Genomic DNA, 15,624 nt, shown 5'->3' on the forward strand with positions numbered 1-15,624 from the left:
TCGCATTCGACCACTCGTTCCGAAATTGAATTTTCCACTCTCTAGACCGAACTCACTTACTCGGAAACTGCTCCTGCCTAAGCAATCAGAACATACATTTCTTTGCAAGATGCACAGAGGACTCAATGCCGATTTTGTGTTTCAATGGTTCAAGTTCCTATCTCTGGAGGTAGGCGCGAGGATGGAGATTCTCCGATCGAGCAACAAGGAACACGTTGGCGCGTGGCCGTGGGATAACGTTGTCAAACCACTGAGTCGGCTTCATAGGATGTGGTTAACCCAGAAAGAGGTTGATGAGGCCTTTGGCGACTTCGTCTTCTATGGGTTTGAGCGTTCTATACCTCTAATGGACGTCACCTATCAAGCAGATGGCTGCAAGGCCTGTATACTCGCACGTGTCGGATCAAACATCAACACTTTGTGCGCTCTGAAGTGCTTGATTAAGAGTCGCATAACTTTGGAGTCGCATGCGAAGCATCCCAATCGACTACGACTATTGAGACTAGTCGATGCATGGATTGAGCTTTGGCGAGGTCGATACGCTCTGGACGAAGGTCACGACAGGAGAATACTCCAAGACAGTTTCATTACTGGACAAGCTGAAGAGCTCTACGAAAAGCGTGAGGAGATCAAACTTGAGCACCATCGCATACGCCGAGCTCAACGTCGCAATCTTGAAACTCAGCACTCTAGTTCGAGAGAATACAAGCAATATGTCAAAGGTCTCGAGGAGGAAGAATTTCAAAACACTCTCCACGACGCCGAGAACGACATCATCGATTCATATGCTGCTTTGCGGCAAAGCCAGCGGGCGTCGATTCTCTTGACAACAGATTTGACCGCGAATAAACTGTCTAATCACACACGACCAGCCTATACTCAAGAACGCAAGGCTGCGAAGGGAGATAGACTAGATAGGACACCCACTACTGCACGAGGTAACACCAACCCACACCCGGAAAGGCCCAAGAAAACTCCAGCTTACCGTGAAAGCAGATACTCGGTCAACTCGATCCGGAATGAGGAACAAGTCCGCTTGGGAAGAGAAGCAGCGCTCGCTGTCCTGGAAGCTGCAGAAACCAGTCCAGCAGACCTGCGAAGCCCACGATCCGCTGTTGCCAAAGACAGTGGACGAAATTCTCAGGCAACCGTCTGGCCAGTCCGAACAAGCGGCGACCGAGTTGAAATACGAAATCACACTACGTCCACAAACCCAAACCCAAAGCCCAGAGAACCAAGCATCTACAGAAAAGGACTGGCCACTGAAGTCGACGTGGCAACCAGGAGGTCCAACACTTCCCACCGTTCTGGAAGTAAGAAATCACATTCCTCTCACAGAGACTTGAACACTGCTAACATGTCACAGTCTGAGCTAGAGGGCGTCTATCGAAGCAGTGTGGATTCTTACCTTAATCCCATCGGCCCCTCCGCACCGTCTGAGTATACTTACATGTCCTTCGACGACAGCAGCACCATCTCTGCGCCTAGCACTAGAGGAGCTACGTTGGGTCGAAAAGGCACCGCGAGCAGTGTGAGCAGCCTGTACTCGGATGATCGTCCTGGTGATAGTGTCAAGAAGGGAAAGACTGGCCGTTATGAACGGCCACGGGTTAGCAGTTCTGGCTGGGAGAGGTCGCGGTCGTCGAAGCTCTTTGATGGGCGAGGTTTTGGTGGGCGGCGCTGAGTGAGAAGTGGAAGGTATATATGGTTTTGTTCTTTGATATAGAAACAAGAGCTATTATTCTTCAGAATATTTCCTGTAAGTTGCTGTGAATTGTTGTAGGTTGTCGTGGACTACTGAGAGTTACTTAAAGTCGCTCGAAGTAACTCAGATTTATTCGAGGTTGGTCAAAATTACCCAGATATCCCATAACAGAACCTAGGTGCGTAAGTCTATCCACTACTTCACCTGGTTACTGCATAGTAACGGTAACAAACGATCAAGGTTTCCAGGAAGAAGGCAGCGGTGATGCTTTAGCTAATACACGCAGTGCCTAAGACACAACCTCAATCGCAGGCCACTCCTTCTTCCATAACCAAAACCACCCACCAAAGCGTTCATCTCCCCACGACCCGACTATCCCGTAAGAAGTCATAATACCATGCCACGCCCAGACCGTGCCATTGTCATATTGCTTCGTCATGTGCACCAGCCCAGTACTCTTGAGGACCGTCCCGAAAATGATGAATGAGCCGCAACTATCTACGCCCCTGTCGCGCGTGCTCACGGTACAGTGGTCTGGGTAGTCGGCGGTGACTTGGAACTGGATACGGTCCATCATCGCGTCCCACTGGACGGTTTGCATATGGAGGACGTAGCAGTAGTAGCCTACCCAGGTGCCTTCTGCGAGGAAGTTGGACGATGTCATAACAGGCAGATGGGATCTTATGAAGCAGGTTAAAGATTCGATTCGTGGGATAGTCTTGTGGCTCATCCGATCCGCGAATGGAGGGCTTGTGTTGGTGTGTAGTTCCTTGAAAGGCATGTTGAGAGCGCTAGGTGGGTTGAGGTTCCCACCTGGTGATATACCGTGCACCTGGGCCAGCGCCATCCTCCTCCGCAAAGAGTGATGAAGAATTGCTATCATGAATGTGCCCAGCGCAAGACAAGAAAATTGTTCGACCTCACGACGATCAGCGGACGTTTCTCCTGCTTGTAGAACATATTGTACACCTCTGGTCAACAGAATTCGTGGCTGGCATGGATCGTAGCGAAGTCGCGGAATTAGTCGCCGAAGCTGGTCGAAGAAGACAGTCGAGTGAAAGCACAATGGCGTACTTGGACTTTGTGCTGTGTGTGGGCCTAGGGCTTCCAGCTCAGGATCATCCAGACACAGACAGTGGTAAGTACCGTGCCACACAGCTCTCGTAAGAGTTTCCGCGTTAATGGTTGTTTTGAACGGCCAGGACGTAACTCCAGGTCGAAGGAACGACGAGCGTGCTTGCCTATGGTTCTGGACCAACAACTCTGGCAGCCAGTACAAACTCGACAACGGCAGTCCATCTGACAGTGATGTATCGCTAGACAAGGCCTCCTGTGCTTTCATATCAGCAAGAGCCCAACGGGCAGCGGTGTGCCAGTCATGCTCTTCACTCTCCCACCAGGAAAATTCGTCTATGTCTGGGCACTGCTGTGTTGTCGCTGGTTGTCCGTTGCCGTGTCTGACGATATCAAGGTATACCAGTGGATCGGTACATATACGCTGAAAGCGCTTGTTAACACAGGACAAAGTCAGAGCATTAGCGGCGGTACCATGAGCTATTATCCGGTACTGAAGTTCTGGAGGTAGTGCGTCGAGACCCATCGTTTACACCGGGAGGATCGTGAAGGCAATTAGGTCACACTTGCTTTACTATTGGTTTCAACCAAGACATTGTCGCTCACATCTGCATGAATTGGACAGCCATCGCCGCGGAACACGTTGCAATAAGTATAGGTTGAAGCCTTACCATTTTCACAGGCTGCGAAGGCACATCTCTAGGCGTCACGGTAGGCAGGATCCCCTGGGTGAGTGATGCCTAATTATCATTTCATTGGGCAGGTGGGACGAGGTTCATGCTTATCCGCCACTGCCATAACTGTCGATTGTCGAGGTGCATCCAATTTCTCTACAATGCGTCCTTCTCAGCCAACACTGTCAAGTACTGAAATAGCGTATGCCAGTGCGATCATATCGCTCTGGTGCAGTGTGCTCTTCAACCTTGTGTCACATAGCAAGCAGTAGATATCTATGCTGTATATAGTTGTGCACTTCCGAAACCAAATCGTCTGCACAACCCCCATTGCTATTGGGTCGAACTGTCAGCAGCGTCAGCACCAACGTTTATGCCATTCTCATCCGCTCTCTCTTCCCGCTCAGCATCTGCGGTAGCTCCATCAGCATCAACAAGCACAATATCGCCGTCACTGTCACTTCCTGACGAGACCATGTTGTTGGTGTTGGTCTTCGTGTCTTCTTTCTCAACTCTAACGAAATCGTCACTAGATGCAGGTTCACTAGTCGTGTTATCTTGTTCCTTCTTCGCAGGAGCGCCGCCACTCAAGACCCCTTGTGCATCGTTAGGATCATGTTTGGGTATACCGGTACTGCCTGCCTTCTCCTCTGGCGGGCTAGAAATGCGGACCTGACGTTCTTCACCACCTACCTTGCCCATGTCGATCGTTCCAATTAGATCTGGACCTGTAGCATGTGGCATATGTTCACCTTGCTCGTCGATCTCTATGCCTTCGTCACCAATACGACCGATGTCCTCATGTGGTACAGGAACTACACCAGCTTCTTGCTCCATTCTTATCAGCTCACCCTGAGTGACCGCTCCACCTGCTCGTTCTGGTATCAGTCCTTCTTCCAGTTGCTCTTGTGCCACTGCTGCAATAGCTTGTGCCGCATCTGCGGTGGGTGTGATATCTTCGCTCACTGGCAGCATCTCTTCTTCTGGGGACTGGTCTTGCCATGATTCGACCTTCGAGCTAGAGTCGAGAGTGCTAGAATCTGTGCCTGAACTCGAGTCGATGTCTTTCAGCCAGGGGATCGGTGTCAATAGAGCTCCACCTAGACTCTCGTCCGAGCCGAGAGAGTCTCTATCGTAGCCATTGCGAGTGTCGTTTGAAGAACCAGGTATTGATAATCCTTCTGCAGATATTGGTCCATGTAGAATTCCATTGCTTACGCCTATGTTGGGGGGTACGTCGCTGAGTGGGAAGATGTCTGCACCACTCGACACACTGACCACACGATCTAGTGCACGAAGCCAAGCAGGAAGAGTGCGATAGTGCCTGGTTGGGTGCAAGGCTAGTTCGCTGAGACGCTGTATTGTATGAGGAGGTACCTCACTGAAAGATGTGCGCAAGGTCTTCAGGCTTTGCTCGAGCAGCTGGAGAACCTCGACGGGCAGTTGCACCTCTTCATTTCTTCCTTCTTTTGACTCTACAGATGGAGGTTGGGAGTCAGGCACTACGCTCGATGCTGGACTACCTGCAAAGGGTGGTACTGGTGGCAACGTTCTTGGTGTATTAGGTGTATTTGCTGGTGGTATGTGTGAGTTCTCAGCGAAGCGATCTTGATCGACAGATCGCTGTGACGGTAGTACTGGGTTTAGGATAGGGTATGGTCGTGGTATAGGAAACTCATTGTGCGCAATATGGTTCAGACGTTCGATCAGAGGTGATAGTACAGATGGCCACGCTTGTAAGTCGATGTCGCCTGTCGCTGCGCAAGACTCCAGGACGGAGTCATCTGAAAGTACGTATTAGCGCACAGCCACAAAGTTGAATAAGTGTTCGAAGACCTACACGTTCCGAAGGACATTTTAGGTGAAGGAAGCCTTTACAACACTAACATGATTTCATCAGAATGTGAATTCGGTCGACTCTCCTCATTGAATCGCTGCTGTCAATTTGGAGCGGAAGTGTATTATCGCGAAAGTTATGCGTTCACGACGCGGTCAAAGAACGTGGGTAATGCAAGTCTAAATCGATCGTGCACCTTTATCAGCGCTAGATCGTTTAGCTGCTCCAGGCCAATGACAGGCAACAAGCTCCCATCTTATTAACGTACAATTGGTAAGTAGTCCTTGGGTCTTTCGCTTGAATTCCACAAGCACCTAGAGTCTGAGTAGGACATCAATATAAAGACACTCACACATACGCAGAAGTTCATTGTCTAGCAAGCAGTGCTTCAGATCAAAGTATAATTATCGCTCACTCCAAGTTGGAATGCGTCCGTTGTAGATTGGCACTAATTGCCTGTATGGATATTTATTTCACCCCGCCACCAGGTTTTGATCCCAAACTTTCGCTGTGGTGTGTTCCTGATATGGCACAGGAAGCTTGGTCAATTTGCTGGCAAGATCCTTGCGGTGTACTCTGCACAGCTTAAGCTATAGACAAACAAAGAACTTCTTTGCAAGCTCATTCGGAAAAGGAAATGGTTCCTTTGATCCTCGGAGTTTGCAGTGGGCCCTTGGTAATTAGCTCAACGGGAAGAAAGCACACACCCGATCTGAAGCGATGGGCCTCATTTAGCCAGCCAGTCATTCCGCTTCAGATTTGGCTTCGTGAAATCCACGTAAATAGTGCCGAAAGATGTGACATCTGTATTTCAATTCCGTTCTCAGATGATACAGGTTCGCAACGAAATGGTAGAGTGTTGTGTTTCTCATCTGGCGGAATACTCGTATGATCGAATGAGTTGTTCCGTTGCCTGTTGTCAGTCCACCTGCCCAAGGACTGGAAAAAGGCATCAATTACGTTTGTAAGCAGTGCTGAGCGCTGGGGAATGGGCTCTGGCAGGGAAGCCTAAGCCATTCCAGGTAAAACTAAGGCTCGTTTGAGTGCATCGATACCTGGAGTGCCGGGACTGCGGATACAGAACGTGACCTGGATGACAGTCAATTTGTTCATTCGAACCATGCAAGAAGCTTGTTCACGCGCCATGATGACCCATCCGGCATCGAGCCCTGACTTGACGTTCCAGTATCTAACACGAAGCGGATCTGGCGTGCAGTTCGTCCCACTTGCTTGATGTGCCTCGCCCTGCCCTGCCTCGCCTCGATCCGTCACCTCGTTGTCTCGTTTCTCAATGCCAGACAAGCGTACCAGAGTTGTGTGTTTGAGCTATCTTGGTATGGTGTTCAGCAGCATACTGGATCAGGCAACACCACACAATGTCACCTCACTTTATTCGGTAACAAAGACTTACGCTACCTCTTCCTCAGCTTCGGATCAGCACTAGACGTCACCTGTGCAACTGTGCCATTTCCTTACTACTTCCCACAACAACCTCAGCTGAAGTTTTGGGAATGCAACAGGGGAATTGCAGACTTTTGTCCTCGGTGCGGCCACCGTAAAGGCTTTCCTTGACTGCCATGGCTAAGTTCGATATTCCTGCTGCAGGACTGCAGATCCAGCATGCACCCCAAGACCCGAAAGCACATTCTCAGATCATTCGACTCAACCTCCCAGCCAAGGAAGTCAATCTTATTGTCAAGCATATAAAAGATGGCGGAGAGACCCGAGTCCGGACAGGTAGAAACCCGAAGCTCATCGCTGGCACGAAACAAGTCTTTCTGCACAACGTTGCAGACAAATACTCTCAAGAGATGTTTTCAGGTCTGCTGAATGGCAGCAAACCTTTGTACTTCTCAGGCAAGCTCAGTCATACCTTGGAGATACAGCAAGCCAGAGAAGCAACTTCTGGCATGGACGAAGCGTTGGAGAAGCTTAAGAACAACTTGAAACAGTCACAAGAGGACCGGAGCGGCACACCTGACCATGCTCACAAAAACAGACTTCTTGTGCCTCAGCACAGGTCATCTGCTTTGGCCGGCATGTTGTCAGGATCCAGACCTTCATCGCCCTTTCTTAGTGCAGGATTTTCTCCCCGGGTCGGACCAACGTCTGCACCTCTGTCAGGTGGACAGTCGAAGGAGGAGAAGGTCAAACAGGCGGCAATCAAGATACCTATGATACACTTGTTGGCAATAGAGGCTCAAGAACCTAAACAATTGGCTGAAAAGCTTAGAGTGAAGAAAGCGGACCTTGATCAAGTGCTTGTGAAGGTGGCTCAAGATGGCAAGGCAGGGAAGAAAGAGCTTCGCGACAGAGCATACCGTGACCTGGATGTATGGAAGTTTCCATACCAATCACAGAACGATCGCCAATCAGCGATCGATCATGCGGTTTCTGCATATGATAGACTGAGGATTGACAAGAACGATAATTTGTGGCAGATGCTGCTAGCGAAAGAGGACAGAAACAAAGGAATCTTCTTGAGTAGACTCAATTTCGACAAGCCTTTGACGACTGGCAATCTGACACCACGACTGACTGAGAGATCTACCGATGGGGGCAGCACCGAGGGTAGGAGCATGAAGAGCGCGACTTCCGACAGTACGAACCAAAAAGGAAAGGTTCCCATTGCGAAGGTGACCGACGTGCACCCAAAGGGCAAGCCGAATGCTGAAAAACTTGTCAAGTCTCTCAAGAATTTTGGCAAGGAAACTTCAGTCGCAAAAGTGATAAGCAAGGTAGGGGTCAGTGCAAGTAGGCAAGAAGTGAAGTACAAATCATCGGAAAAGATCGAAGATTCGGACGAAGAGGCAGGTGCAACGCCACTTACCACTACTAAAAGGCAGGAGTCGAAACAGCCGATCACAAAACATATCACTAAGTCCTCTTCACCTCTTGTTAAAAGCACCTCACACAAAAGCCATATACCAGGATTGTCCAACCACAGTACTAGTGACCACGAGCGTGGTCGAATACCTTCTTCAGCCATGGTCAGGACTCGTGGAGGCAAGGACACAGTTCAATCAGCAGATTTAACCAAGCCCGAAAAGCCATCCAAATCTCTCGAAGCACACCCGTATAACGTTTCACGCGCCCGAAATGGTAGCTCGCCTGCGAAGCCGTCGCCGCTAGGTTCATCACCCCCTACCAACTCTCGAGACATTGATAGCACAAGTACAAGCAGTAAGGGTACTAGCCTTTCGTCTGCCCCATCGTCGCCACCCTCTACCACGCAATCATCTCAGAAAACACGGGAAGCTTACTCACCTTCTACTATCAAGGCAAACAGGCCTGAGAAGCATATCAATGGCGTCAAGAGGAAGTCCGAAAACGATCAAGAACTACCACCAGCGAAAAAGAAAACCCTCACGAACGGCAAGAACGATCCAGAACGTTTCAATAGTCTGCCAAAGTCATTGGAGAATGAAGATCGTGATCGACCGCCTATTAAGAGAACTACTTCCGACTCCGACAGCTCTTCCGAGCCTGAAAAGAGCAAAACGAAGGACAAACTGGTTGAAGACACTAAGGTCTTTCAGCAATTCTACAACAAGTACAAGACTTTACATGATAAGCTGCATAAGCTCCCGGCTCAGGAGCGTGACGATGCAGATCTCGATAAGGTGTGGAAGATGCATTTGAGACTAAAGGAAATGAAGAACAACATCTGGAAGGACTGGGACAAACTTGAAAAGGCCGGGCAAACGTGATGATAGCATTACTCGATACAAGGAGAGAGGCGGTCAATGGTTGGCACATACATGTGTACGGCGTCAAGTCTCAATACCTTTGGGCTTGACATTGCAGTAACGATACCTAAAAGCCACATTTTCTGTTCTCTTTTTTTATGAATGAGCATACTCTAAACGAAACGAAACATCAGCAGGGATGTCATATCGGGGTTTTCTCATACAAATGATGCTGGACATTCGAGTGTGGCGTTCAGGCCAGACAGGAACTGCTAGAGATGGCTTGATAGGATATTTTGCATCATCGTAAATTCACGACTCGCACTTACGACTTCCTGTCATATTCTCTTGCCTGCAGAAGATCAAGACCTTGATATTAAACAACCGGTCGCTCCTCGCGACAAACAACCTGAGTATTGCGAAGCGGGCAGACGCTCTTCCTGCTCATCTGTAATCCATGTCCGTCACTTCTGTTTCATGTTGAGAGCTAACATTTCTGTTTCACTGCCAAAAATTTGCTCTCGGAACTTGCACTATCACTCAGTTTAGATAACGACCTGATCTTGTGGACGTCTTCGGCGGTTCGAGTGAAGTGTCGTGCCGCACGAGTGAAAGGTAAGCAGACTCTTATTCCATCACCCTAAGCAGGACTGACGACCCGACAAGCGAACTTTAACTACTGACCTGGTCGTTGCTTCCCTCACTATGCTTTGAAACAGTTCCACCAACCGTCTGATTTCTTGTATCTTAAGTACAAGTTGTCGCGGTGTACGTAAACGACACCTTCACGATACGAACACTGGTGAAAATTTTGAAGTCTACCCGACAATTCGAGATTGACTAGGCGCACAGTCCCCCTTCCATTTGCGACAACCTTTTAGTTCATACAAGCCTAGGCACGAGTTCCTGTAATGGCCAAGTCTAGAAAGGACCGGCCATCTAAATGGAGTGGCACACCGATACATTTACCAAACCATCTCTCCAGATGGCCAGATGTAAAAGTTCGATCAACGTCGAAATCACAGCCGACACCCTCAAGCGAACCAAAAAGAGCTGTCAACCATACTGCCAGCGATGTTGCTGTGCATGAAGCCTCTACAAAATCCGGAGAGCAGAATATTGTACCGAGGGACAGCCATGAGAAGTGTCCAAACAAGGGCACACCACAAAAGATCTCCAGCTCAACTAGCGACGACAAGAGTCAGGCCCCGAATAGCGATACCACCAAGTACGATTCTGCTAAGCAGAGTTCAGTGAACCCGATGTCTTCGACTGATATGGTCAAGCAAGCTAACGAGGAGATCAAGCCCGATCATACAGGATCGAAGCCCGACAAGTCCGCTGGCCACAGCATCAGACGCACTCCTCTTCTTCCGCGAGACAAAAGTGGCAATGGCAAGCCTGCTACTAAGAACGAAGCAGGAACGACTCCACAGGTTTCACCTACCCCGGTTTATCTCTCAAGTACAGCTAAAGCGAGGCTGAAAGACGCAGTAGCATCTCACAAGAGGACGACCAACAATGCACGTGAGCCTCGAACGAAGAACGTCTTCAACGCGCGATCCATCTCTAATTCTGAAAGTGCTACACCAGCAGCAGAGACAGTCCGACCTGATGGCAAGCCAGCAGACTCAGTCCTCCCGCAGGTCACTTCCCAAGAGCTAGTGAATAGACAAGGTCCAAAACTGAGGAAAGAACGAAGTGATGCGCCTCCACCTGCCTCCTCTCCTGGGCAGGATTCGAGACCCAAACAGTCTGCGTTACAGCCTGCTGATGCAGTCATGATTCCCGTGCCCCAGCAAGCGAGTGTTGTCACACCTTCAGATAAATTCACACAGAAAGACCGCCAGGCCAGCTTTGATCGTATTGCAAGGACTTATGGAGAAAGGTTAGCAACAGACCATCTGAAAATTCGGCCTCACCAAACATTCTCGAGCAATGTCTCCGATCCTGGTAGAGACACTGAGTCTGATCAAGAGGTCGAGAAAGATAAATCTCGACCCACTCGCCAGTCTGAATCGAACAAGAAGCCCAGCAAAAGTTCCAGTTCGAAGAGGAAAAGCAAAAAGAACTCGAAGCAGCAAGGCAACTGGGACGTCGTGCTTGCCGAAGCAAGAAAGCAGGCCGACCTGCTAGACGATATAGAGCGTCAACGTGGCTACAGATTGGAGTCAAAGCCTCCGGGATGTGATAACGACGAAAGTTGTGTCGAGCCTAATGACCAAGACGAATCCAGCTGTGAAGCTGGTGCCATCAATCAGCACGCCTCAAATTCTGAAGAAGGCGGAACGACTCCCTATCAAAAGGCCAAAAAACGCAAGCGAGCCAGCCAGGACTCTGGTGCGACTCCGAATCAGACCACTACAGGGACCTTGAAGAAGCAGAAAATAACAAGTGCGCTATCGAAGAGAGAGGCGAATTCTGCTGACAAGACGAAGCAAGTCAAAGCGCGAAAGGATAGCCCTCACGAGCCTGAGAGAAATGTCGATGGTGACCGGGCCTGCAATCATACAAGACTGCCAGACCAAGATACAAATTCAAGCTCGTATACTCAGAAGAAGGGGTTTACAGATCGGTCTGACGTCGACGTGGCGCTTCTCACCTCCCTCAAGCCATTGATACCCCAGACTATCATCAATACTACCTTGCAGACTTTGGCTGCAGCCGAAACTCTCAAGATCACCAATATCATCGAGAAGAAACAGCGGTCCGAAATGAAGAAGATGACCAAAGGAAAGCTTACAACTGCGGTCTGGCAAGATGTGGATGCTGAAATGGCAATAGAGCACGGTCTGATCGATGATGCAAAGACATACCACGCGGACGATCCAGTCGTCGTCATCAAGTCCGCCGCCGAGCTGATTAGCAAATTGTCTCAGAACAGCGTCGTAGGGGTAGCTATTGATGATGAACCTCAGGAGAGGGACAAAAGTGGTAGGAGAGATGCAAACAACATGTCTGAGATGGAATTACAGTTGAGCCTTACTGTTATGCAGAAGCAGCACGATATCGAGAGACTTGAAAAGGAGGTGCGCAAGCTGAAGGCGCAAGTGCAAAAGTCATAAGGTAGAGTGACTTTCTCTGGATGGCGAAGTGTACGATACTTGGGTTACTTGTGATCTCGATGGGCAGAGAAGGACGAATGGCATATGGTTAAGAGCTGAGCTGATATGGTTCTCACAGTCATAGGCCATCAGGGTCTATTTCATGAAGATGTCTGAAGAAATGTGGACACAGGCATCACTTGCGAAGGATATAAAAGGAGACCCGTTGTTGGAAGAAGTATTTACCACGCCTGCTGTTCAAGATTTTGTGCAAGAACACAATAGCTAAATCCTAAAATCCAATCTCGATGATATCCTGCTATCCTGCTAATATCTGCTCTCTTTCCCGCCAATATCTCAATGTACATCCAATGCCCTGTCTAAGCACTTTCCGACTGAATAGCTAGAACCATGGAGAGCCATCTATATACTCCTCTCTCTCTCTCTCTCTCTCTCTCGCTAGTGGCATCTACACTACTTGCTCAACCTCCGCTAAATCTCAAAGCATAGCGTTTTACTGCCACATGACATTCGTGAACTTTTTTAGGCAACACTGAACTATACACCTCTATATATGGCTCATGCTTGGCCACGACCTTGCAATTCGCGGCACATCTGTATGCTGCCAGTAGATAAACAGAGTCGATGGTACAGTCTCTCCTTCCTTGTAGATAGAATTTGTTGCCGTGAAATTTCCCGCGTGGCAAGGATTTGAGGACGACAGGCGCGATGTAATTTTGAATGTGAACCTCGTCACACCTTCCCGTTTCACCATAGGCATCATTCCAGGGCCCTGCCACCTGTAACTCATGCTTGGATCTTGTACTTAGGGTTGTCTCCTGAGAAACCAGCTGCCTATGAGTGAAAGAGGAAGGTGTGACAACGTTCACATCCGAGAAAATATCGCCCGGAACGAATGCGATAAAATGTCGAAGGAAACGTTGGTGGTAGATCGCAATTGGCTGTAGTCCTGGCTGTTATATGGCCTGTCCTCACCATTGGACCAGGTTTGGGGCTGCCGATTGATATGTCTTGGACTCTGGTCTATCTCTGTCTGCGACATGCTGAACCAGATGCCAGAACAGGCTGCCATGATGTGTGCCTGGTGTCGCCTGTAGAGAAATTTCTCGTATCTGTTCTGAGTATTCGAGCCAGGTAGTCGCGACGTACTTGTCAATTTACAGAGTGATTCTGGTACATGCGGCTCGGACGATAGAGAATGGAAACTCGTGCTCTTCGATATGACGCTTGTGTTGTCACTGCACCGAGGTTCAAAGTTTCTTGGTTGGTGTCTGACCCATCGCAGCACAGTACGATTCGTAGTTACTTGCTGTAAACTGTGGCTGTCATTCGGCTCTTGTCTAGTAGCTTTGCGCACGGTGTATCCATGAGACAAGTGACAGGCGGTACGATCCGCAAGGCCTCTTTACAGCAAGATGCGGTTTCCTGGAGCCCATACCGTGGCTCATAGAAGTTCACAGACGAGCCTCGAGAAGGACGTTGCCATTGTCGTGGTCAACGCGTAACGTAAGTGGGCGCTCAGTGCTCTGTGAAATCATCGTTCGCACGACCTGTTAGCATACTCGGTGTATTGCCACCTGGAGCCATCACAGTGTTAGAACCACTATTCTGTCCAGAGCCACCGCCCCCATTATTTGGTGTTAGAGACATGTTACCACTGGACCCGATCGGGCCACTCATGCTGCCAGTACGCTTTTTCTCCTTCTTAGCCCATCGCAATCCGCAGGCATTGCACAATGTCTTCGGACCGTTCGGACCTTTTCTCCATTCAGGACTGTCCAATGTCCCACAGTCAGTGCATACGTATTCGTCGGCCGACCTGACCTTCTTAGGCTTCTTATCCATATACGTGCCTCCACGCAGGTCGGCTTTCTCGATAGGAATATCGATGCCTGCATCTCCACGAATAAGTGCTGGGGACGTGCCACCTGTCGATATGCCGTGAGCCCGTTCCCCTTCGCGATAGTGCAGGCCGGTCAGCATTTCGATCGAATCGACATGACTGCTGCCTTCGTAACGTGCCATTTTGTCATTGATACTATCTGGTCGTGCGAAAGCGTTCGCTTCATCCAGTGCTTCACGAGTCAGTGCCATGTTGGACACTGTAGGCTTGGCAGGTGGTGGCATCGAGCCAAAGTCGATCGATTGTCTATCTGACAGGCTCGGAGACTCGCCGCCAGCACCGAATCCTGTGACGCTGGTATCAATTCCTGAGGCTGTCATGCTGTCAGCACCATTCATCTTCTTGTGATAGCGTCGATTCTGCGCTTCTGCGTCGTCGGCCTCTTCACGACGAAGAGTACTTATGCGTGCCTGTAGCCGTTCGTTCTCGAGTTTGTGCTCCAGAAAGCTATCTAGGAGCATAGCATTCTTCGTTGGGTAAGGACGTACTATCATGAAGAAACCCGCACAGAAGCCTGCGTTATTGCGAGGTCCTCCAGTCATTTCAAGATGAGAGACGTCATTTGTGAGATGTGGGTGGCCGTGACATTCGAAGATAGTCCATTCTCCTTCGCTACGACGAAAGCGAAGGAACATTCGTAGGCGATGAGAGGTTGCAATGGATTCATTGAATTCACGGAGAAATAAAGAGCTATCATCTGGATGTAGAAACTCGTGGATGAATTTCCCTGTTAGGTCAGCGGAATCATAACCCGTCAGATACCGGCTCGAAGGGCTGAGGTAGAGGAAGCGCGCATCAGGGGTTAAGACAAAGAGGAGGTCTTTAATCTCCTCGATGACTCGCTGTGACCAATTTCGCCGTTTAGTGAATTCTGTAAGGGTACTTCCTATGCCAGGTTGTGCTCCGAAGCCAGTAGGAAGAGGTCCTGCTCCCGCTCCTGTACCCGAGACCCCCATTCCATTGTTCATGATCATATGTTCGGATTCAGCCATTGTGCCGGACATTGGCTCGATCGAGTTGTATGGAATAGCAGACAGGTCGCCCATGTCCATTTGAATATCGTCGACGTAGGGTTTCATGTCAAGTTGACTCGAGTCCATCAAACTCGTACTGAACATATTGGCATTGGAATCCGACATATCCATCATGGATGGATCTCCTTGGTAGGGGTCCATATTGCCGAATGGACCGCTCACTTGAGGCTCTGACAACGCGCAATGCGCAACCCTGCTAAGGATGGTGATCCTCCTTGCAAGGTCTCGTGCTCGGGGAATTCGCTTATTGATGCATGAAGCCTGCAGGAGAGCCGTTTGTGGTAGAGCGTGAGACGTGATAGGGCAGACACCTGTCGCGACGAATGACACCGTTTACCGATAAAGTTGTGCGACGACTAGCTCACATCAAGCTGCTAACAAGCGAGAACAATCGTTCGATCGATTGTGCTTCTTGACTCTTTCGCGGAAGGAACCATGGATCGAGATGAGAGCCTCAACCGCGAGGCACACGGAAATTGCCGTCAATCGGCCGTTCGCAATACAAAGAGCCTTCATCACCACAATTGCTGCTCCACATGCTAAGAAATAGGGCTTGACACGGCAGATATAGAACTCTTCTCTCTTGCATTGCGGAGTGAGGGTGGTTGCTGGTATCTCATCATGAAGTAGATGATGCAAGCGG

At 49.5% G+C, this 15,624-nt stretch overlaps 5 protein-coding genes across 5 annotated transcripts; 3 read left to right on the forward strand and 2 right to left on the reverse strand.

The window, feature by feature from the left end:
* Positions 1–109: 109 nt before the first annotated feature.
* LTR64_006659 (uncharacterized protein) lies at positions 110–1,684 on the forward strand (the record flags this gene model as incomplete). Its single annotated transcript, XM_064900988.1, has 1 exon — positions 110–1,684. One exon carries the CDS (start codon positions 110–112, stop codon positions 1,682–1,684), a length of 1,575 nt encoding a protein of 524 aa, XP_064752064.1.
* Positions 1,685–3,786: 2,102 nt separating this feature from the next.
* LTR64_006660 (uncharacterized protein) lies at positions 3,787–5,309 on the reverse strand (the record flags this gene model as incomplete). Its single annotated transcript, XM_064900989.1, has 2 exons — positions 3,787–5,237; positions 5,294–5,309. 2 exons carry the CDS (start codon positions 5,307–5,309, stop codon positions 3,787–3,789), a joined length of 1,467 nt encoding a protein of 488 aa, XP_064752065.1.
* A 1,558-nt stretch (positions 5,310–6,867) lies between these two features.
* On the forward strand, positions 6,868–9,000 carry LTR64_006661 (uncharacterized protein; the record flags this gene model as incomplete). The annotated part of the gene is made up of 1 exon (XM_064900990.1): positions 6,868–9,000. One exon carries the CDS (start codon positions 6,868–6,870, stop codon positions 8,998–9,000), a length of 2,133 nt encoding a protein of 710 aa, XP_064752066.1.
* Positions 9,001–9,890: 890 nt separating this feature from the next.
* On the forward strand, positions 9,891–12,044 carry LTR64_006662 (uncharacterized protein; the record flags this gene model as incomplete). The annotated part of the gene is made up of 1 exon (XM_064900991.1): positions 9,891–12,044. The coding sequence occupies one exon, from the start codon at positions 9,891–9,893 to the stop codon at positions 12,042–12,044; it is 2,154 nt and encodes a 717-aa protein (XP_064752067.1).
* A 1,518-nt stretch (positions 12,045–13,562) lies between these two features.
* wc2 (white collar 2 type of transcription factor) lies at positions 13,563–15,122 on the reverse strand (the record flags this gene model as incomplete). Its single annotated transcript, XM_064900992.1, has 1 exon — positions 13,563–15,122. One exon carries the CDS (start codon positions 15,120–15,122, stop codon positions 13,563–13,565), a length of 1,560 nt encoding a protein of 519 aa, XP_064752068.1.
* Positions 15,123–15,624: the final 502 nt, after the last annotated feature.

This window comes from Lithohypha guttulata, assembly GCF_036872675.1.
Source record: "Lithohypha guttulata strain CCFEE 5908 chromosome Unknown scaffold_5, whole genome shotgun sequence".
In the NCBI taxonomy this organism is placed as follows: domain Eukaryota; kingdom Fungi; phylum Ascomycota; class Eurotiomycetes; order Chaetothyriales; family Trichomeriaceae; genus Lithohypha; species Lithohypha guttulata.